The 22676-nt window shown below is 42.0% G+C and overlaps 2 protein-coding genes across 3 annotated transcripts; both read left to right on the top strand.

Moving 5' to 3' along the window:
- Positions 1 to 244: 244 nt before the first annotated feature.
- Positions 245 to 22083, top strand: ALG11 (ALG11 alpha-1,2-mannosyltransferase). The gene is made up of 4 exons (XM_017858271.1): positions 245 to 339; positions 6726 to 6956; positions 12677 to 13608; positions 16977 to 22083. The coding sequence occupies exons 1-4, from the start codon at positions 296 to 298 to the stop codon at positions 17246 to 17248; spliced, it is 1479 nt and encodes a 492-aa protein (XP_017713760.1). The 5' UTR covers positions 245 to 295; the 3' UTR covers positions 17249 to 22083.
- Positions 13362 to 22195, top strand: UTP14C (UTP14C small subunit processome component). 2 transcript variants are annotated; one of them, XM_017858269.1, is made up of 2 exons: positions 13362 to 13608; positions 16977 to 22195. In XM_017858269.1, exon 2 carries the CDS (start codon positions 17465 to 17467, stop codon positions 19778 to 19780), a length of 2316 nt encoding a protein of 771 aa, XP_017713758.1. In that variant the 5' UTR covers positions 13362 to 13608; positions 16977 to 17464; the 3' UTR covers positions 19781 to 22195. The 2 variants fall into 2 exon arrangements, with proteins under 2 accessions (XP_017713758.1, XP_017713759.1); XM_017858270.1 differs by lacking the exon at positions 13362 to 13608 and having other exon boundaries at positions 17562 to 17637; positions 17703 to 19899.
- The last annotated feature ends 481 nt before the right edge of the window (positions 22196 to 22676 follow it).

Here is a 22676-nt window from a genome sequence, read left to right as displayed (position 1 = left end):
AGTGGGGTAGAGGGTCAAGGGAAGGAGCGACGGCTGTCAATCACAGGCCACGCCCTTCTCAGCCCAACCCCCGCTGCTGTCCCGCCCAAGGGGGCGGGTGCCGTGTGTGCCAGGCCGAACACTACTCTACGTCTCGGCATATTCTATTGGCTGGAAGGCCGTGGGAAGCGGCTACCAGCAACCAATTGTAACGCGCAATTGGCCCGTGGGGGCGGAGCGAGCACGCCTCGCTTTCTCAGGAGCCAATAGGGAAAAGGAAAGTGAAGCGTTTCCTGAGTTCGGGGGTCGGCGGAAGATGGCGGATGGCGAAGAGAGCTGGTACCTGTGCAAATTATTGAGGTGAGGAGCCGGTCGTGGGGCTCACAGACGTTTTCTTTTCTGTGGTGGTACTTGCCTGTCCAGTGCAGCTCAATTTTGCGAGTAAATGGCCTTCCTTGTCATGAATCTAAGGTAATTTCTCAGGCCAATGAGCAGTCTTCCTTTTTCTTGGGGGTATTCTATATAGACTGGAATAGACTAGGTCTTAATAACTCAATTTACCGCGTTTTCTTCTGCTTCACTGTTGGCTGAGGGGTCGAGTTACCTTTCCTGCTTCAGCTTTTTCTTTCTCTTTCACATTCCAGTTAGTCTGTCATAAATTATTCATATTCATTTCTCATTTTTCTTTACGATTGAGCTACGAGACATTTTCCAATCTATCATGTCTCTCTTCAGTAAAGAAACCGGATCTTCCTTCTCATCTCTTAGTTTCTCCTCTTAAACTCACCAAAACTGCCGTTGTTAACACGTCACTTAAATATAAAACGTATGTTGAATCTGCTTTTTGATAATCTGTTATTTTAATTTTTATGACTGATGTAAGAAGTTGCATAAAATATTATTTTATTTGTATTACGTGTATACGCTGTTTCTTCTAGAAAAGAATCTAGAAAATAGATGAGTAAAAGGAAAACCCCCCGGAATCCTACCATCCGGAGATAGCCACTGTTAACATTTTGTTGAAAAAACTCCCAGACTTTTTTCCACCTTTGTTGTTGTAGTACTACTGAATTTTAAATGCCTTGCCCTCCACTAATAAAACAGAAGGCCTAGTATATTCTACCTACCTATTTTTTTTACCACCTATATATTTTGTTCAGGCTAAAATTTATAATTAACACATAGCTTTCTAAATAGCAGTATATACCTAATTCTCTCAAAAGTTCAGGCACTTCTTCATTTTTGTCCCCTCTACTTCAAGTTCTGTAATCATTACTTTAAACATTTTGAATGAGAAAGTCTATTATCAGAGGTTTTTGGTTCTTCCCTGCCATACGGAATATTCCTCAGTGCTTTACATTATAATGGCTAAATAAACTCACTAACCAGACTTAAAGGACAGGTTTAACTTTAGTCATTATTCAGCTTTTAAGTTAAATGTTTAATAGTTCAGTTTGAAAAGCCTATCACATTAATTTTCCCACCTAAATTATTTGAAGGAATTGCCAGAAACGTCTTTTCATTATATGGGTTAGCTGCATTTTAAATAAGCTTTTGAACGCTTGTCCTGAGAAAACAAACTGTCCTCTGTAGTGTTGCTTTTATGAATTCATATATTCCAAATGTTAAATAAGTGATGAATCTTACCACTTTTGTCAGACTGTGTTCGTCCTTTAAGGCAGTGGTTCTCAAATTGTGCTCCATGAACCATGCAGGTCCCAAGGCCCTTCAATGGGTCCTCAACAAATCTGTTTTTATAATAACATTAAGGTAATATTTGCCTATTTTACTATGTTGAGAAGTGCAAAAGTGATAGCAGACAAAACTAAGTGATAGTGGATTTTAATTAATAGTGTGAAAAGGTCATTAATAGGGTTTCAGAGTCTGCATTGCAACTGACGTTAAGAAATTGCATAACTTGCCACATGTGGTCTAGCATCAAAGAAAAATATCTGTAACTAGGTGAAAAATTAAATATATTTTAAATGTAAGCTCAATATGTATTAAAATATACTCCCTTTTCCTACTACATATCTGTTAGCCTGAATTTTCTTCATATACTTCAACAAAAACAACTTACCACTACAGATTGAATGCAGGAACAGAAAAGAGGAGCCACTGTCTGGTTTCACATCAAGCCAGACATTAAAAAGATTTGCAAAAAATGTAAATAAAAAATGTAAATTTAGCACCCTTCTTGTTAAATTTCTTTTTTTGGTTTGGAAAATATAGTTTTTTAATAAAACATTCACTTAATGTGTTATGAAAGAATTTTATTTTCAAATGAATTCATAAAATTTTAAAGTTCTTTAGTTTTCATTTCTTATATGCTAAATATTGGTAGATATAAGCAGTGTAAACCACTGGTTCTCAACCGGGATGATTTTTGCCCTTCACAAGGCATATGGCATTTGGCAATATCTGGGGTTTTTTTTTTTTTTTTTTTTAATTATATTGTTTTAGAGATAGAGTCTTGCTCTGTTGCCCAGGCTGGAGTGCAGTGGCACGATCATAGCTTACTACAGCCTGAAACTCTTGGGCTCAAGCAGTCCTCCCACCTCATTCTCCCAAAGTGTTGGGATTACAGGCATGAGCCACCATGCCCAGCTGATAATTTTGATTGGGAGGGTGCTACTGGCATCTAGTGGGTCAAGACCAAAGATGCTACTAAATATAATACATAGTACAACCTCCCCAACAAAGAATTATTTAGTCCAAAATGTCAGTAGTGTCAAGGATGAGAAACTCTGATGTAAACAAAAGATTGGATCTTCAGTAAAATTTTTAAGGGTATAAAGGTGTGTAAAGAATATAAAGACCAAATTATTTTAGACCAATTATTTTAGCTTTGAAATAAAGTGCTCATGTGGGATTTCAAATAGAGTCAGATACCTCTTCAAGTACACAATAGGAAATCCCACATGAGATTTGTTCACAATAGGAAATTCCACATGAGAACTTCATTTCAAAACTAAATATCAATAAAATATTTACTTCCGGCCAGGTGCAGCAGCTCATGCCTGTAATCTCAGTGCTTTGGAAGGCTAAGGCAGGAGGATTACTTGAGGCCAAGAGTTTGAGACCAGCCTGGGCAACATAGAAAAACCCCATTTCTACAAAAAAATTTTTTTAATTAGCTGGGTGTGGTAGCACGCACCTGTAGTCCCAGCTTCTCAGGAGCCTGAGGCAGGAGATCGCTTGAGCCAAGGAGTTTGGGGCTGCAGTGATTGCTATGATTGCGCCACTGCACTCCAGCCTGGGTGACAGAGTGAGACCCTGTATCTAAAAAAAGCAAAATTTACTTTTCTGATGAATTTGTATGTTTTCATGTGGGCAGTGAAAACTATGTGATATGGTTTGGCCATGACCCCACCCAAACCTCAAGTTGAATTTTATCTCCCAGAATTCCCATGTGTTGTGGGAGGGACCCAGGAGGAGGTAATTGAATCATGGGGGCCAGTCATTCCTGTGCTATTCTCGTGATAATGAGTAAGTCTCACGAGATCTGATGGGGTTTATCAGGGGTTTCTGCTTTTGCTTCTTTCTCATTTTTCTCTTGCTGCCACCATGTAAGAAGTGCCTTACACCTCGCGCTATGATTCTGAGGCCTCACAGCCACGTGGAACTGTAAGTCCAATTAAACCTATTTTTATTCCCAGTTTCGAGTATGTCTTTATCAGCAGTATGAAAATGAACTAGTATAGTAAATTGGTACCAGTAGAGTGGGCTGCTGCTGAAGAGATACCCAAAAATGCGGAAGCGACTTTGGAACTGGGCAACAGGCAGAGGCTGGAACCGTTTGGAGGGCTCAGAAGAAGACAGGAAAATGTGGGAAAGTTTGGAACTTCCTAGAGACTTGTTGAATGGCTTTGAACAAAATGCGGATAGTGATATGAACAGTGAAATCCAGGCTGAGGTGGTCTCAGATGGAGATGAAGAACTTGTTGGGAACTGGAGAAAGGTGACTCTTCTTATGTTTTAGCAAAGGGACTGGAGGCATTTGCCCCTGCCCTAGAGATTTGTGGAACTTTGAACTTGAAAGAGATAATTTAGGGTATCTAGTGTAAGAAATTTCTAAGCAGCAAAGCATTCAAGAAGTGACTTGGGTGCTGTTAAAAAGCATTCCATTTTAAAAGGGGAACAGAGCATAAAAGTTCAGAAAATTTGCAGCCTGACAATGCAGTAGAAAAGAAAGACCCATTTTTTGAGGAGAAATTCAAGTTGGCTGTGGAAATTTGCATATGTAGCAAGGCACCTAATGTTATTCCCCAAGACCATGGGGGAAAAATGTCTCCAGGCTATGTCAGAGACCTTCACGGCAGCCTCTTCCATCGCAGGCCTGGAGGCCCTGGAGGGAAAAGTGGTTTTGTGGGCCGGGCCCAGGGTCCCTATGCTGTGTGCAGCATAAGGACTTGGTGCCCTGTGTCTCAGCTGCTCCAGTTGTGGCTGAAAGGGGCCAACGTAGAGCTAGTGCTGTGGCTTCAGAGGGTGAAAGCCCCAAGCCTTGGTAGCTTCACATGGTGTTGAACCTGCAAGTGCACAGAAGTCAAGAATTGAGGTTTGGGAACCTCCGCCTAGATTTCAGAAGATGTGTAGAAATGACTGGATGCCCAGGCAAAAGCTTGCCACTGGGCCGGGGCCCTCATGGAGAACCTCTGCCAGGGCAGTACAGAAGGGAAATGTGGGGTTGGAGCCCCCACGCAGAGTCCCTACTGGGGCACTGCCTAGTGGAGCTATAAGAAGAGGGCCACTGTCCTCTAGACCCCAGAGTGTTAGATCCACCAACAGCTTGCACTATGTGCCTGGAAAAGCCTCAGACACTCAACACCAGCCCATGAAAGCAGCCAGGAGGGAGGCTGTACCCTGCAAATCCACAGGGGCAGAGCTGCTCAAGACCATGGGAACCCACCTCTTTCTTCAGCGTGACCTGGATGTGAGACCTGGAGTCAAAGGAGATCATTTTGGAGCTTTAAAAATTTGACTGCCCTGCTGGATTTTGGACTTGCATGGGCCCTGTAACCCCTTTGTTTTGGCCAATTTCTCCCATTTATAACAGCTGTACTTACCTAGTATCTGTACCCTCATTGTATCTGGGAAGTAACTAGCTTACTTTTGATTTTACAGGCTCGTAGGTGGAAGGGACTTGCCTTGTCTCAGATGAGACTTTGAACTGTGAACTTTTGGGTTAATGCTGAAATCAGTTTGGGGGACTGTTGGGAAGGCATAATTGGTTTTGAAATGTGAGGATGTGAGATTTGGAGGGGCCAGGGCAGAATGATATGGCCATGTCCCCCACAAATCTCAGTTTGAATTGTGTCTCCCAGAATTCCCATGTGTTGTGGAAGGGACCCAGGGGAAGGTAATTGAATCATGGGGGCTGGTCTTTCCCATGCTATTCTCATGATAATGAATAAGTCTCATGAGATCTGATGGGTTTATTAGGGGTTTCCGCTTTTGCTTCTTCCTCATTTTTCTCTTGCCCACTGCCATGTAAGAAGTGCCTTACACCTCCTGCCATGATTCTGATGTCTCCCTAGTTATGTGGAACTGTAAGTCCAATTGAATGTCTTTTTGTTCCCCATTTTGGGTATGTCTTTATCAGCAGTGTGAAAACGAAGTAATAAACTATATAACTACACAAAACATCTCCCTATTTGCCTAGGCTACTAAGCAGCCCAGAGCCCAATCTGGTGTTCACTACTGTGTATGTAAATATAGCCTGCATACCTGTATCCATCATCAGCCACCATCCCGACATACACACCATCTTTATTCTATTTTCCCTGGTCCTGACTTTTTATTATTTAACTTTTGGCATTTTATTGTTTTTAAATCTTATAAACCCTCCTCAAATCCTTTATAAAGGATAGGCAGCATATGAAAAATATTAAGTTAGGTTCCAACTGTATTGGCAATCCTGAAAGAAAAGCACCTGAACATATTTTAAGCAATATCTGAAGAGATAATAAACTTTTGCATCTGTTACATTGGATGCCTTCTCTGTGCCAGGCATTATACTTGGCATTGGGGATATGGTACAAGCAAGCTTGGGCCCTTGCTTTTGTAGAGCTTCAATCAACCTGACAGTAATAGAGAACCTTTTAACAGTCACTTTGTGAATGAGTTTACTAATGAGTGTTAAGTAGAACATTAGTGGGTTTTTGGCAGCTCATTCAGAGGCACATAAGGGAAGGTAGTAGTATTAGGTCATGTAAATAGAGCAAATACAGAACTCGAAATGGAAGTGAAGAAATCTAAGTTCCATTCCTTTATCCCAAAATTGTTCTTCCTGAGGTGAAGTGACAGAATGAAAAGATTTACTGTCTTACCAGATTTTAATGGAATATTGATCATTCAAAAGACATATTTTTTTTGGCATCTGACCCTCAAAATGACAGTATATAACACATTCTTAATCATGTCTGGTTTAGATTAATAGTTAAATTTGTTTTCATCCCATAACATATATACTAAGTTAGGAGAAAGGGGATTCAATGTTGATTTTTACTGCTCATTAAAGTATGTTCATTTGGTAATATGCTACAGGAATTGGAATTAAAGGGGACTTATCCTTTCAATATTGGATTAGAATTAGAATTTTCACACTTGAGTTGTTAGCAGACTTGTTAGAGACAATTCTCTCTTTGTTACTAATATATAAAGTAGATATGTAAAAGCAGACTTTAATTTGTAATTTTTTAAATGTATATATCACATTGATTCTCAACTTTGTCCTCTTATTTCAGGTTTTTTTATTCATTATTCTTCCCTGGGCTAATTGTATGTGGAACTTTATGTGTGTGTTTGGTCATTGTCCTTTGGGGAATCAGACTGCTGCTACAGAGAAAGAAAAAATTAGTGTCAACTAGCAAAAATGGGAAAAATCAAATGGTGATTGCATTTTTTCATCCATACTGCAATGCTGGTGGAGGAGGAGAAAGAGTTTTATGGTGTGCTTTAAGAGCCCTGCAGAAAAAGTAGGTATCCATCTTTCTTAGCTAATTTGCTATATTGTTCCACTTCTTAAAAAGAAATGCATCTTCTTTTTTTTTTTTTTTTTTTTTTTTTGAAACAGAGTCTACTCTGTCACCAGGGCTGGACATGCAGTTGCACGATTCGTCGGCTCACTGCAAGCTCTGTCTCCCAGGTCATGCCATTCTCCTGCCTCAGCCTCCCGAGTAGCTGGGACTACAGGCACCCGACACCATGCCCGGCTAATTTTTGTATTTTTGTAGAGACCAGGGTTTCACCATTGGTGTAGCCAGGATGGTCTGATCTCCTGACCTTGTGATCCGCCTGCCTTGGCCTCCCAAAGTGCTGGGATTATAGGCGTGAGCCACTGTGCTCGGCCTTCATCTTTCAAAGTACCTAAAGTTAAAAAGAATTCTTTTTAAACTGTTCCTCAATAAGAAAAGTATTTATTCATGTGCCCTGCATGCCCTGGTATCTTATTTGATTTTAGTTACTATGATAAAGAAATAGGACATAATCCTGGGCATGGTGGCTCACACCATAATCCCAGTACTTTGTGAAAGCCATGCAGGTTGAATTACTGAGCCACAGAGTTGAGACCAGCCTGGGCACCATGGTGAAATTTTGTTGTCTCTACAAAAAAATTATCTGGCATGGTGATGCGCACCAGCTACCCAGAGGCTGAGGTGGAAAAGACCGGGGGGAACTGAGCCTGGAAGGTCAAAGCTACAGTGAGCCGTGATTGTGCACTCACTGCCACTCCAGGCGCTGGGGTACAGAGGAGACCCATCTCAAGGAAAAAAAAAAAAAAAGAAAAGATAATGGACCATTGGATGGGGAACAACATCTGCCCCCTTTATCGCATGAAATTTAATGGAATAACCGGTTTCCTGAGGGAGTACCAGGAAACTTAATTAAGTACATAGAGCAGATAAATACCAAGTACCCAGAGCACTTTAAGCCTGAATACTTTCAGGCAGTTGTGGGCACACAGGTAATCTGTTATGAAGTAGTTTATTGACTCCAATTCCCTTATATCGCTCCGGACTAGGTCTCAAGTTACCATATTAGAAGAATATGGTTGTATACATTTTTAAGTATTGAGCTTTCCTCATCTCCAACCCCCATGCCCTCAAAGAATATTGTGATATTCCCGTTTTAGAAAGAAAAAAGGCATATAGGTTCCATTATTTACATACGAGAAAACTCGTTCATTCTTCATGGTTACCCTACTTCCTGGTACGCACCGCTTCTTCAGTACGCAAGGCCTTCACAAGAAGTTCACATCAGCCTATACTTTTTCCGGTATAATCTGTGGCGCATCCTGCTTCAGCCCTACCCCTGTATTGCTCTGCCATCGTCTGTAACTGGTCAGCGCCCAAATACAGGGGTAAGGGGCTGGATGCTAGACTTGCGCCAAGGATTATATGTAGACACAAGTTATAACACTGACAAAGTGAATATATATCTGGTAGGCCACAGAGACGGCGCGATGATCGTCTTTTCGCTACTATGCCTCATTGAAGCAGCTAACAGGTGGGTTGATCGCTCTAAACCAGTTAGTATACGCCTCTTAGAGGGCATCAGTAAGTTTCATGATGTTATCGATACTCTTAACACATAGTCCCCAGCAGGCCTGTATACTCCTAAACCCAGCGTACAAGGATAAAAGAAACACCAAATTCATTATATGACTGGAAGGATACTTGGCTCTTCTCTTGCTCTGGCCACGGTCGGGGTTGCGTGCGATTCCCTCCCCATTCCTTCAGCACACACTCTGCTCCAACATTGCGGAGAGAGCGAAGGGAGCAGGCTTCTCCAAAGCCAGCATCCGATGCTCTCTCTATCAGAGTCATTCCGCTTTGCTCGGTATAGTGTTTTTTCTGTTTCTGAAATAATCTTTTCTCTCCAGTTAATGTTCTACAAGTCTTTCCTAACTCAACACATACTACACCTGCACTTTTTTTTTTTTTTTTTTTTTTTTTTTTTTGAGACGGATCTCGCTCTGTCGCCCAGGCTCGAGTGCGCAGTGGCGCAATCTGTCACTGCAGCGCTCCAGCCTCCCGGGGCCCGCCCCCCCCATAAGCTCCACCTCCCAGGTTCATGCCATTCTCCTGCCTCAGCCTCCGAGTAGCTGGGACTACAGGCGCACACCACCATGCCCGGCTAATTTTTTTTTTTTGTATTTTTAGTAGAGACGGGGTTTCACCGTGTTAGCCAGCATGGTCTCGATCTCCTGACCTCGTGATCCGCCCTCCTCGGCCTCCCAAAATGCTGGAATCACAGGCATGAGCCACCACGCCCAGCTACAGTGCACTTTTCATTCGACCTCGCAGTATTTACTGGGGACCTGGCTACGTGTCAGGCACTGTTCTAGGGGTTGAGATTAAGGGAACAAGATCGATCAACTCCTTCTGTCCTGGATGTTTGATTTTAGTTGAAAGAGATAAGATGATAAGCAAAGAAGAAAAATATCAAATAGTGAGAAGTGCTATATAAAAAGTTAAAATAGGGTAATATAGGAGTGTCTTGATACTTTAGATTGAGTGATCAGGGAAATCTCTGATAACAACCAAAATCTGAATGACAAAAACAGCTGCATTCATGGCATGATGATTGTATGTCAGGTATTGTTTGAAGTGCTTTACATGTGTTAGCTCACTTGATCCTCAGAACAACCTTACGTGGTTGTTACCATTATCCTCATTTGACGAAGAAAACTGGGGCACTGGAGCCTATGTTCTGAACCACATGCTAAACTGCCTGCCTTATGAAAAGACTGAGTGAAAATGAGAAAAGAGGATTCAGAGTAGGGAGAACAACCACTGCAAGTCCCCTAAGGCTCATTGGAGCTTGGCATTTTCAAAGAAAAGAATGCCAGTTTGGCTGCACCCTGGAGGGCAAAGGAGAGCATGGGAGGGAGGTGACGGAGGCAGGTTCCAGATCACACAGGACTTGAGTGATCAGGGAAAGTAGTTTAGATTTTATTCTAAGGGCTATAGTAAACCAGTTTTGGGGTTACTGTTCTGTGACGTAGTTTAGGGGCTGCTGTGTTTGGTCTCCATCATACTGTTGCAATTAGATGGCAGCTGGGGCTGGAGCCATCTAAAGCCTTTTTCACTCACATTCTGGTTCTTGGGCTGGGATAACTGGAACTGCTGGGGGCTGTCGGGCATCTCTCTCACTGAGGAGCTCCTTCATGTGACTTAGTTGGGCTTGCATACAACATAGCAGTCTCGGGCTGGTTGGACTCCGTACATGACAGCTGTCTTCTCCTAGCATGAGCATTCGAAGAGACAGGAAGTAGGAGCTGCCAGTCCCTTAGAGTCTATGTTGGGAAACTGGTACAATGTCACTTTTGCCATATTCTGTTGGTCAAAATAGTCACAGAGCCTAGTGTTATTCCAGGGGAGGGGACTTAGATGTCACCTCTCAATGGGAGAAGTATCAAAGAATTTGTGGCCTGGCCGGGCACAGTGGCTCACACCTGTAATCCCAACATCTTCGGAGGCCAAGTCTGGCAGATCACTTGAGGCCAGGAGTTTGAGACCGGCCTGGTTAACATGGCAAAACCCCATTTCTACTGAAAAAATACAAAAATTAGCTGGGCATGGTGGCACACACCTGTAATCCCAGCTACTCAGGAGGCTGAGGCATGAAAATCACTTGAACCTGAGAGGTAGAGGCTACGATATGCCAAGATCATGCCACTATACTCCCGCCTGGGCAACAGACAGAGCAAGACCCTGTCTTAAAAAAAAGAAGGAAAAAAGCAAATGGAATTTGTGGGCATTTTTAGGCTACTGGAGATCACAATCTTTTTTTACATTTTAAAAGGCTCATTCTTGCTGCTGGGTAAAGAGTGACTGGGAAGGGGCCAGAGAGGAGCAGTTAGATTGTCATCCTTTAGGCTTCCACAGCATCCTGTGGGTGTCTTTATCAATGCATAGCACACAGTTTTGCAGTTATTTGTTTTGCATGTCTGTTTTCTCCACTGGACTAAGCTTCTGAAGATAAAGATTCTCTCTCATCTCCATACCCCCAAAACCTGGCATCTCATACTAGATGCCTAATAAATGGGTTTTTTGTTTTTTTTTTTTTTTCTTTTTTTTTTTTTTTTTTTTTTTTTTTGAGATGGAGTTTCACTCTTGTTGCCCAGGCTAGAGAGCAATGGCATGATCTTGGCTCACCACAACCTCTGCCTACTGGGTTCAAGGGATTCTCCTGCCTCGGCCCCCCACGTAGCTGGGATTACAGGCATGTGCCACCACGCCCGGCTAATTTTGCATTTTTAGTAGAGACAGAGTTTCTCCATGTTGGTCAGGCTGGTCTTGAACTCCCGACCTCAGGCGATCCACCCACCTTGGCCTCCCAAAGTGCTGGGATTACAGGCGTGAGCCATTGCACCCCGCCAATAAATGTTTTATGACTCAAAGAATAATTATAAACAGAGAGAGACCAAAGCATTACAAGTCATAAGAATATACTTTTAGATATTTTCATACTAATTATATCTAATTGTGATATAGGCACAAGATCTAGCTTAAAGCCTTTTTGCATTTTTCAGATAAAAACCCTGTGTATTGCTTTAGTACTGTGATCTTCTCTGAACACAGGTTTGTTGAATCTTAATGCTTGTTTATGGTATTTTTTACTAAGAATACTGTCAAAATTTTTTAGTATTTCTTTAGAACATCTCATTCATAAATCAACACTTATTGTTGATGCCTATTCTGTGTGAAACCCTCAGTGGAGGAAATAGCAAAGAACTAGATGTCACAGTCTCATTTGAAGGACTATACTTCTAATTCAATAAAAAATGTAGAAAACATCATTTTTAGTATGACCAACATGAAGAAACCCTGTCTCTACTAAAAATACAAAATTAGCCAGGCGCGGTGGTGCATGTCTGTAAGTCCAGCCACTCGGGAGGCTAAGGCAGGAGAAGCACTTGAACCCGGGAGGCAGAGGTTGTGAGCCAAGATCGCGCCATTGCACTCCAACAAGAGTGAAACTCTTGGCCGTGGCGCGGTCGGCGTGGTCAAGCTGTAATCCAGCAGCTTTGGGAGGGGCCGAGGACGGGCGGATCACGAGGTCAGGAGATTCGGACGATCCTGGGCTAACACGTGTGACACTCGTCTCTACTAAAGAAATACAAAAAAACTAGCCGGGCCCAGTGGTGGGCGCGCCGTAGTCCCAGGCTACTCCGGGAGGCTGAAGGCAGGAGACATAGGTGAACCGAGAGGGCGGAGCTTGCAGTGAGCTGGATCGCGGCACTGGACTCCAGCCTGGCGAGGCAGAGCGAGACTCCGTCTCAAAAAAAAAAAAGAGTAGAAACTCTGTCTCAAAAAAAAAAAAAAATCAAATCTTCTTTATGACTGTAAAAAAATAGTTATCTACAACTTTTTGCTTGATTTTAACCTAATATATTCTTTCTTATTTATTTATTTTTTTGAGACGGAATTTTGCTCTTGTTGCCCAGGCAGGAGTGCAGTGGCGTGATCTTCGCTCTCAGTCTCTCGGGGTTTTTTTTTAAGATGGAGTCTCACTCTGTCGCCCAGGATGGAGTTCAGTGGCACAGTCTTGGCTCACTGCAACCTCCACCTCCTGGGTTCAACCAATTCTCCTGCCTCAGCCTCCTGAGTAGCTGGGATTACAGACATGTGCCCCATGTCTGGCTAATTTTGTAACTTAATACATTCTTAACCATTACATTCTATTTTAGGTATCCTGAAGCAGTTTATGTTGTTTATACCGGCGATGTTAATGTCAGCGGTCAACAGATACTAGAAGGTGCTTTCAGAAGATTTAACATCAGATTAATTCACCCAGTGCAGTTTGTTTTTTTAAGGAAACGCTATCTTGTGGAAGATTCACTGTATCCTCACTTCACACTGCTGGGCCAAAGTCTAGGATCCATTTTTCTTGGCTGGGAAGCTCTAATGCAGTGTGTTCCTGATGTTTACATCGATTCAATGGGATACGCTTTTACACTTCCTCTGTTTAAGTATATAGGGGGTTGCCAAGTTGGAAGCTATGTTCATTATCCCACTATCAGCACCGACATGCTCTCTGTAGTGAAGAATCAAAATATTGGATTTAATAATGCAGCCTTCATTACCAGGAATCCTTTTCTCAGCAAAGTAAAGCTCATCTACTACTATTTATTTGCTTTTATTTATGGACTTGTTGGTTCTTGCAGTGATGTAGTCATGGTCAATTCTTCTTGGACACTAAACCATATTCTCTCACTATGGAAAGTTGGGAATTGCACTAACATTGTTTATCCACCTTGTGATGTGCAGACATTTCTGGATATTCCCTTACATGAAAAAAAGGTGACTCCAGGACATTTGCTGGTTTCTGTTGGCCAGTTTAGGCCAGAAAAGAATCATCCATTGCAGATCAGAGCCTTTGCTAAATTGCTGAATAAGAAGATGGTTGAGTCATCTCCTTCTCTTAAACTTGTCCTCATTGGAGGTTGTCGTAACAAAGATGATGAACTTAGGGTAAACCAACTGAGAAGGCTCTCTGAGGATTTAGGAGTTCAAGAATATGTGGAATTTAAAATAAACATTCCATTTGATGAATTAAAGAATTATTTGTCTGAAGCAACAATTGGTCTGCATACCATGTGGAACGAGCATTTTGGGATTGGTGAGTTTGGCCTTTAAACAACTTGTTTGGTGCCATGAGATACACATTTTAGATTCTTTTGATAAAATGATGAAACTCTGGAAGTCTGCATCTTGCCCTAATTCTCTTCCCCTCGTCCACCAAATACACTTTCCTCATTTGAGACTAAGTAGTTAACAATAGCAGCTAGTATTTATTGACCAATTCCTTTGTGCGGGCCACTGTGTTGAGATTTTTACGTGTATTATCTAATTTAAGCCCCTCTAAACCCCTATTTGATAGGTGTTATTGTTATTCCTATTTTATAAATAAGGAAACTCAGGCACAGGAAGGTTTAGAAATTGCTCAAATTCAGTTACACAGTAAGTAAATGGTAGAGCCCGGATTCTAACCCAGATAGCCCCTGCTCTTAACAGCAACATTTTCTCTCCCCATCTAACCCCGCTACATACTTACTGGTATAGATTCCTGGGCCTACCCACATCCTAGGGAATGGCCAAATGAGAATCTCTGGACAAAGCCCAGGTAGATGTATTTTGATAATGCTGCTTAAGTGATTCTGTTATGCATCAAAAGTTGAGAACCGCTGTTTGCATAGGGACTTCTCATAGTAACTCGTTTAGTCTTTTATTGATTCTACCCTCACCATGGAATGGCCCTCCTCTTTGTGCCAGATCACGTCATAAGTCTTCAACTTAACTCTCCTTGCCTTTTAGCCTCTCTTGTTTATTCTGGCACAAACTACCATCTCTATTCTGACCTGTTAAGCACACATTTTGCTGTAAAACCAAGTACTGCTTTGTGTTTAATTTGGGTCCATGTGTATTTCTCAAGCGCTTTGTGCCTCACACTGTTAGTTGTTAGAGGAAATGAGGATAGCATAAAAGTGACACTTCCTAAACTAAGACTACAATTTCTCTTATACTTTTTTCACTCCTAGTTAGTAGTATAGTACTAGGACCAGACATTCAGGAAGAACTTGTTGACCCAACGTTTTGCCTGGGATCTGACCTGCTGTGCTTCCTTGCATAGAAACTTACTAAACATTCAGTCTGCTGAGCACTTGGATGCTAGAGATGTGGTGGAGACGGGAGCTGCTTGGCCTGTCAGAGGCTTCCTGCCCTCTGGTGGAACCAACAGGCTACACAGGCAAGTGCTGTGTGCCAGGTGCTATGCTAAGGAAGTGCAGGGTGATGTGAAAGTGCCAAAGAGAAACCTAACACAGACTTGTGCAGGCAGAGAACAGGTGCCCAAGGAAGTGATGTGACACTTGAGTAGGACCCGAACAATAATTAGAGGTTAGCCAGGAGAGAGGGTAGAGTCTCCAGCAGAGGGAACAGCACTATGACAGGAGTGACAACAGATGCATCAATAGGAACATTAAGCAGGAAGACAACAGAGAGGTGATATGGGCCAGGTTAAGCCAGTGGAAAAGAACGGCAGGATTTTAAGTATTGTATGCAAAAGCTTTCTGATTTCTGCAGTCCATTCTGGCCACATGGGGAGTGGATCAGTGAAGAGCCGGGAGAGCAAGATTGGAAAGGCAGTAAGATGCAAGCCGGCCTACTGTAGCAGCCCAGGTGGAGGTACTAGTGAGCTGAACTTGGTAGGTGAACATGCTTGAGAGACATTCTGCAGTGTATTGACCAGGACTTGGTGATTAACTGGATGTGTTAAATGAGGGAGGAAGAGAAGACCACCTAGGGTTTTGGGAGCTGGGCAGCTCTGAGAATGGTGTTGGCTTTTCTCCCAGAGGGGAAATCCAAGAGCAGATGAGCCAAGTTTTGAACCTGCAGAGTCTGAGTTCATCTGTGGGACATGTGAGGGCATGCGTCCAGGAGGTAGTTTTGTAAATAGGAGTCTGAAGTTGAGGAGAGGAATCTGGTCTGGAAATACAAAATGCGGATTGTGCTTGTGCAGGTAGTTATCAAAGCTCCCATGGATGTGGATAAGATCGCCTGGGGGATATGTACAGAGTGAGAAGAGGCTCTCAGTACAAAATACAGAGAACAGAAACAGCTGAGAAATGGGGAGAAGAAATGGAGAAGGGGGAGAGCCAGCCAAGTGCAGTGTCTTAGAAACCAAGGAAGAGAGTGTTTGGAGAAGAATGAAGAGGGCACAGATTCCGATGCTGCCCAGATGCTGGGGAAGGTAAGGCAGTCACTGGTGACCTGGGCAAGAGCAGTCTTAAGGGAGAAGTAGAAGCAAAAGTCAAACTATTGAGCAAAAATCAAAAGTTGAGCACTCAGAAGTGAACAAGTAGAGTTGGTAAGTGCAAACCACACTTTCAGTAAGTTTGTGAAGTACGGAGCGGGGAGAAGAGACAATGACTAGGGGTGGGTGTTGCAGGACCTGAGGAGAGGCATGTGGCGCCCTAGCTTCAATGCTGATAGGAAGGAGCCAGTAGAGAGGGAAAGGGTAAAATTGATTAGATGAAGGTCTCTGAGAAAGTACAGGATGCTCTCCAGCCTCAAGCAGAATACGATATGAGCTACTGAATTCTATTCTGCAGGGATTTCACCACTGTTGTAGAAACATTTGGAATTATTTAATTTCTCTCCTATACATCCAGGATGATATCAGCTCTGTACCATCCTTCAGATAATTGGGAAAGCAGTCACTTAAATCATTCTCTGAAGGGCTTAATTCTCCTAGGAATACAGCTAAGAAAGGCTGGCTAGATTAATTTATATTTCATGTGTATCATTTGGCAGAAACTAACCACAACTTTCATTTAGTTCAGCACTGTTGTTGGGCACACAGTAGTCTCAGACATGCCAGAAATCCAGTCAGTAACATAAGCACGGCAATAGTATGCTTCACTTAGGTGATTCACATTTTTTATTTTTTCTGCTAATGTAATTTGAACTATTAAAATTGTTTTTGATATCTTTTTACTCCTTTTGTTTTTCTAATACCTGTTGATATTCTACCATCTTGCTAACATTCTCTAGTCTTTTTTAATTATCTGCAATATATCTTTTTTAATAGGCTAGTCTTCCATCTACTTGTCTATTTTAACTAAGAATAAAGGATCAGGCTGGGTGTGGTAGCTCACGCTGGTAAATCCCAGCACTTTGGGAGGCCCAAGATGGGAGGAGGGCTAGGAGTTAGAGGCCAAGCACTTGGCAGCACAGTGAGACCCTATCTTCTCCAAAAAAAAAAAAAATTATATATATATTATATTATATGAAGCTTTGAAACTAAAAAACTTAAAATTATTTTATTTTGTACTATAGAAGTAAATAAGCCAAATGTGTCTAGACATATTAGACATTTAATTAAGTTTCTCATAAGTCCCTTAAAATTTTTGAAGATTTCTGTTCATCCTCATTCTTATGAATACAACTCAAAACTTAAAATACTACATGATTTTGTTTTTTTCTCAGGAGTTGTGGAGTGTATGGCAGCTGGCACAATTATCCTTGCACACAATTCAGGGGGCCCAAAGCTTGACATTGTCGTTCCTCATGAAGGAGATATAACTGGCTTTCTGGCTGAGAGTGAAGAAGACTATGCTGAAACTATTGCTCACATTCTTTCCATGTCTGCAGAAAAGAGACTCCAAATCAGAAAAAGTGCTCGTGCATCTGTAAGCAGATTCTCTGATCAGGAATTTGAAGTGACATTCCTATCATCTGTGGAAAGGTTATTTAAGTAATGCCATATCTGAAAATTAAAGATATTTTATATAAACTGGTTAAACACCTTCATATGTAAATATTTTTCTAAATTCAATCTCATTTGTCAAATCATTTTACTTTAGAAAACAGACAAGAAAATTTCCTTTTAGAATAAAAGGAAGTGTTGAAAAGAAAATGGATGACTAGCCTTCAGCTTCCATTCTTGGTACACATGAGAGAAGCTGGCTGCTGAGATGAATGTGAACCGGGTTGCGGAGAGCCTTCTGGCTTTGAGCCAACAGGAAGAATTAGTGGATTTGCCAAAAAACTGCCCCTTGAGTGAGAATGAAGATGAGGGGGACAGTGATGGAGAGAGAAAGCATCAAAAACTTCTGGAAGCAATCAGTTCCCTTGATGGAAAGAATAGGTGGAAATTGGCTGAGAGGTCTGAGGCTAGTCTGAAAGTGTCAGAGTTCAATGTCAGTTCTGAAGGATCAGGAGAAAAGCTGGTCCTTGCAGATCTGCTTGAGCCTGTTAAAACTTCTTCTTCTTTGGCCACTGTGAAAAGGCAACTGAATAGAGTCAAATCAAAGAAGGTGGTGGAGTTACCTCTTAACAAAGAAAAGATTGAACAGATCCACAGAGAAGTAGCATTTGGTAAAACCTCACGAGTCCTCTCTAAATGGGACCCTATCGTCCTGAAGAACCAGCAGGCAGAGCAGCTGGCTTTTCCCCTGGGGAAGGAGCAGCCAGCCATTGCTCCCATTGAACATGCACTCAGTGGCTGGAAGGCAAGAACTCCCCTGGAGCAGGAAATTTTTAACCTCCTCCATAAGAACAAGCGGCCAGTAACAGACCCTTTACTGACTCCCATGGAAAAGGCCTCTCTCCGAGCCATGAGCCTGGAAGAGGCAAAGATGCACCGAGCAGAGCTTCAGAGGGCTCGGGCCCTGCAATCCTACTATGAGGCCAAGGCTCGAAGAGAGAAGAAAATCAAAAGTAAAAAGTATCACAAAGTCGTGAAGAAAGGTAAAGCCAGGAAAGCCTCAAAAGAGTTGGAGCAGCTGCAGAAGGTTAATCCAACTGTGGCATTGGAAGAACTGGAAAAATTTGAAAATGCCAGAATGATGGAAAGAATGAGCCTTAAGCACCAAAACAGTGGGAAATGGGCCAAGTCAAAGGCAATTATGGCAAAATATGACCTGGAGGCTCGCCAAGCTATGCAGGAACAGTTGGCCAAGAACAAAGAACTGACACAGAAACTCCAGGTAGCCTCTGAGATTGAGGAAGAGAAGGGATGCACAGAAGAAGTGGAAGAACTCCTTGTCCCCCATGTTGTGAATGAAGTGCAGATGAATGTGGACGGACCGAATCCCTGGATGCTCAGAAACTGCACCAGTGACATCAGAGAGGCTGCAACACAGGAGGACCCTGAGCAACTGCCAGAGCCTGCGACTCATGAGGTTTCTGAAAGTGAGGGAGAAGAAAGACCAGTGGCAGAGGAAGAAATTTTGTTGAGAGACTTTGAGGAGAGGCGATCCCTTAGAAAAAGATCAGAGCTCAACCAGGATGCTGAGCCAGCAGGCATTCAAGAAAGAAAAGATTCTAGCAGCCAGGAGGTGCTGTCTGAATTGAGGGCACTATCTCAGAAATTGAAGGAAAACCATCAGTCCAGGAAGCAAAAAGCAAGTTCAGAAGGGACTGTTCCCCAGGTCCAGAGAGAGGAACCTGCCCCAGAAGAAGAGGCGCCCCTGTTGCTACAGAGGCCAGAGAGAGTACAAACTCTGGAAGAGCTAGAAGAGCTGGGAAAAGAAGATTGTTTTCAAAATAAGGAGCTTCCCAGACCTGTGTTAGAAGGGCAGCAGTCAGAGAGGACCCCAAATAATCGGCCTGATGCCCCTAAGGAGAAGAAAGAGAAGGAGCAACTGATCGACCTACAGAACCTCCTAACCACACAGTCTCCTTCCGTGAGGTCTTTGGCAGTTCCCACAACAATAGAGGAGCTGGAAGAAGATGAGGAGAGAGACCAAAGGCAGATGATAAAGGAAGCTTTTGCTGGGGATGATGTCATCAGAAATTTCTTGAAAGAGAAGAGAGAAGCTGTGGAGGCGAGTAAGCCAAAGGACGTGGACCTGACACTACCTGGCTGGGGTGAGTGGGGTGGTGTGGGCCTAAAGCCTAGTACCAAGAAAAGACGCCAGTTTCTCAAAGCCCCTGAGGGTCCTCCAAGAAAAGATAAGAATTTGCCAAATGTGATTATCAGTGAGAAGCGCAACATCCACGCAGCAGCTCATCAGGTACAAGTGCTTCCGTATCCATTTACCCACCATCGGCAATTTGAAAGGACCATCCAGACCCCTGTAGGATCCACATGGAACACCCAGAGGGCTTTCCAAAAGCTGACTACTCCCAAGGTCGTCACCAAGCCAGGTCATATCATTAAGCCCATAAAAGCAGAGGATGTGGGCCACCAGTCTTCCTCAAGGTCAGACCTGTCTGTCATACAGTGGAATCCAAAACGAATCACCACACGTCACAATAAAGAGCTGAAGAAAAACTCTGTAGGTTGAGTAGCTGGAAAAGTAACAGCTAGGAGTCCTGATTCTACTTCCTTTGGTCCAGTTTTACTCTGCTACAGGGTGGATTCCAAAACTGGCTCAGCACATTGCATGTAGTTGAGCCACATTTTTAAAAAAAGAAAATGACCATTAATTGACTAGCATTTTAGAATTGATCAGACATTAGAACACAGAAAAATTCTGGTACATTTACATTCTAAACAATACAGTGGATGACCCTTTTGAATATACCTAATGATTTCCTTAAAAAAATTATAAACACACTTGTGTAATCATGTTCTCAAAGCATATAGTCAAGAAGTGGGACTGACTGATGCTTTATAGGTGTGTGTAGGGCAGTAGAGGCCAAGGTGCTGCCAGCAGTCCTTTCCATACTAGGTACTGGTGAAAATTGTTTTTGTTTAGTGCTGTCAGCACATTTGTGTGGGTCTCATTATCCCTTGACAGTACCGCATCTCAGCCTGGAAGTCAGGTTTAAGTCATTCAAGAGAACCTCAAGTTGTTTTTCTGACAGTGATGATGTGATATACAGATACATCCACAGGGTATCTATTACCAGCATAATGCATTGTAAGATGGCAAGGTGGCATTTTGAAAAGAGCACTGGGCAAGCAGTTAGCATATCTGGGCCTACCTTCAGCTTCATCATTTACAAACTTCTGACCTTTTGACACTAAAACTGCTCCTTTATCTTTTTGAGTCTCAGATTCTTCATCTGTAATCTGGAGTTGTTAATTCCAGTCCTTACTACCTTTTGGAGTTGGAATAATGAGATGGAAAGTGGATGAAAGTACTTTGAAAATTATGACAGTTAAGGGCCGGGCACAGTGGCTCATGCCTGTAATCCCAACACCTTGGGAGGCCAAGGCAGGTGGATCATGAGGTCAGCAGTTAGAGACCAGCCTGAACAACATGGTGAAACCCTGTCTATACTAAAAATACAAAAAAGATAGCTGGGTCTGGTGGCGGGTGCCTGTAATCCCAGCTACTTGAGAGGCTGAGGCAGGAGACTCACTTGAAACCGGAAGGCGGAGGTTGCAATAAGCCAAGATTGTGCCAGTGCACTCTAGCCTGGGCAATAAGCAAAACTCTGTCTCAAAAAAAAAAAAAAAAAAAAAAAAAATATGACCAGTTATTTAAAGGGAGCATTTACATACTAAATGTCTTCTATAATCCTATCTTTATTAATGCATTACAACTCTATGTAGATTCTTAGTTACTAGGCCAATAGCTAGGAATTGGTATAAATTTAATGCACCTTCTATCCTGAATAACTAGCATGGAAAATTGAATATATGTGTGAGCAGATACGGCTGTAAAAACCTATAGCTTTTGCATTTTCCGCATATATAATCCTTTCTAGTTCAGTGAACTGACCCCATCCATAGCCTAATTCATCTTTGTGTTAAGGGGCAAATGAAAGGGTACATTATTCCTTTACACTCTTCTCTCAGTCATTCATCAATGTGGCCAGCTTATCTACTCCCAGTTATGTTATTCATACGTCTCCAGGCCATCTGTCATCAGATCAAAAAGCAAACAGAAGACCAGTCACAGGATGTTCTGACACACCATTGTAACTTTGTGTTAGAGATGATTCCATTTAGAAAAAGATGGGTAGAAATTGGAGTGAAAGGAACACTACAGATCAGCCCAGTTCTCTCTTATTTTCAGCTTTACAGACCAGAACAATTTAAATCTAAAGAATTTAGTAGACTCCTTCAGTGTCACAAAGCTGTTCCATGAAAGAATCAAGATTATAACCTGGATATTCTGATTCCTGGCCCAGTGCTTTTTCTTACTTTGTAGCTACACTTTGAAGTAAGATTCAAACTGTTATCCACTCAATTGCCTTATTCCTGAGGAGGTAGTGAAGGAAGAAAAAGTTTTCTGGGATTCCATAAACTATAAGCTTATTTCTTTAAAATTATTTTCATACATCACAGATATGTCATTGGAAGATATAATTTGCATATATGTTGATTATCAGGGTTCGTAATGTGGTATATGTCTTCTATTTTTTTCTGAATGATAGCATGAAAAGTGTCAAAGTGGCTTGTCCGCTAGCGTCTGTCTGCAGAACTTTCAGGATGACTATTCCTCTCAGACATCATTTTTGAGTGGTCCAAGCCTGCTATGTTTTGAACCCACAGCAGTGGAGATTTGTATTCTTATTTACAGTTGTGTACTATAAAGTATATGTTACATAGGTTTTGTGTAATTATTATTTGTAAATATGATTTAATTTGTATTTAGACATGATTTAGATCTAATAGATACAAAGTCTGTGTCTATTATTTAAAGAAGTGATTTTTCATTCTCTTGGATTCTTTCCTTTTATATGCCTCACATAGTCTCCTTGTTCTACTAATATTCCCAAGCTCCATGTGCCAATTAAAGAAGAAAAATAAAAGTTTGTCTTGCTTGTGAAACATTAAGAAGAGGCTGTCAGGTTTAATAAACTTTTAATGAACATTTTGGACATAACAAACTGCAGAGCTTCGTACACTTGATTTAAATAATTCTTGAGGGATTTTATAAGGTCATCTTATAGGCAAAATTGTGAGATAGAGACCAGTGTGATTATCAATAAAGAATATTTGTGTTTATGTAAATAAACCCCAGACTCTAGAACTGATATATTCATATATATTCACAATGAGAGTATGTCTGTGCCAAATCTATCAGTACAATAGAAAAGTTATATAACTACAACATGTTACACAAATTTTTAGAAGCAAATTATGTCCTGTAATTTACCTCCCCTCCCCGGCTGCTCCTCTGCTAACTCATTTTCCTCTTTTCCCACTCTAAATGTAAGGCAACCCTTGGCTTTGGAGATGCATCTGTTCCAATATTCTGGTGCTGTGTGCTCACTTGGACTATA

Source organism: Rhinopithecus bieti, unplaced genomic scaffold, assembly GCF_001698545.2.
Source record: "Rhinopithecus bieti isolate Rb0 unplaced genomic scaffold, ASM169854v2 scaffold_48477, whole genome shotgun sequence".
Lineage (NCBI taxonomy): Eukaryota > Metazoa > Chordata > Mammalia > Primates > Cercopithecidae > Rhinopithecus > Rhinopithecus bieti.
Note: the sequence above shows the minus strand (reverse complement) of the source record. Positions and strands in the feature narration are given on the sequence as shown.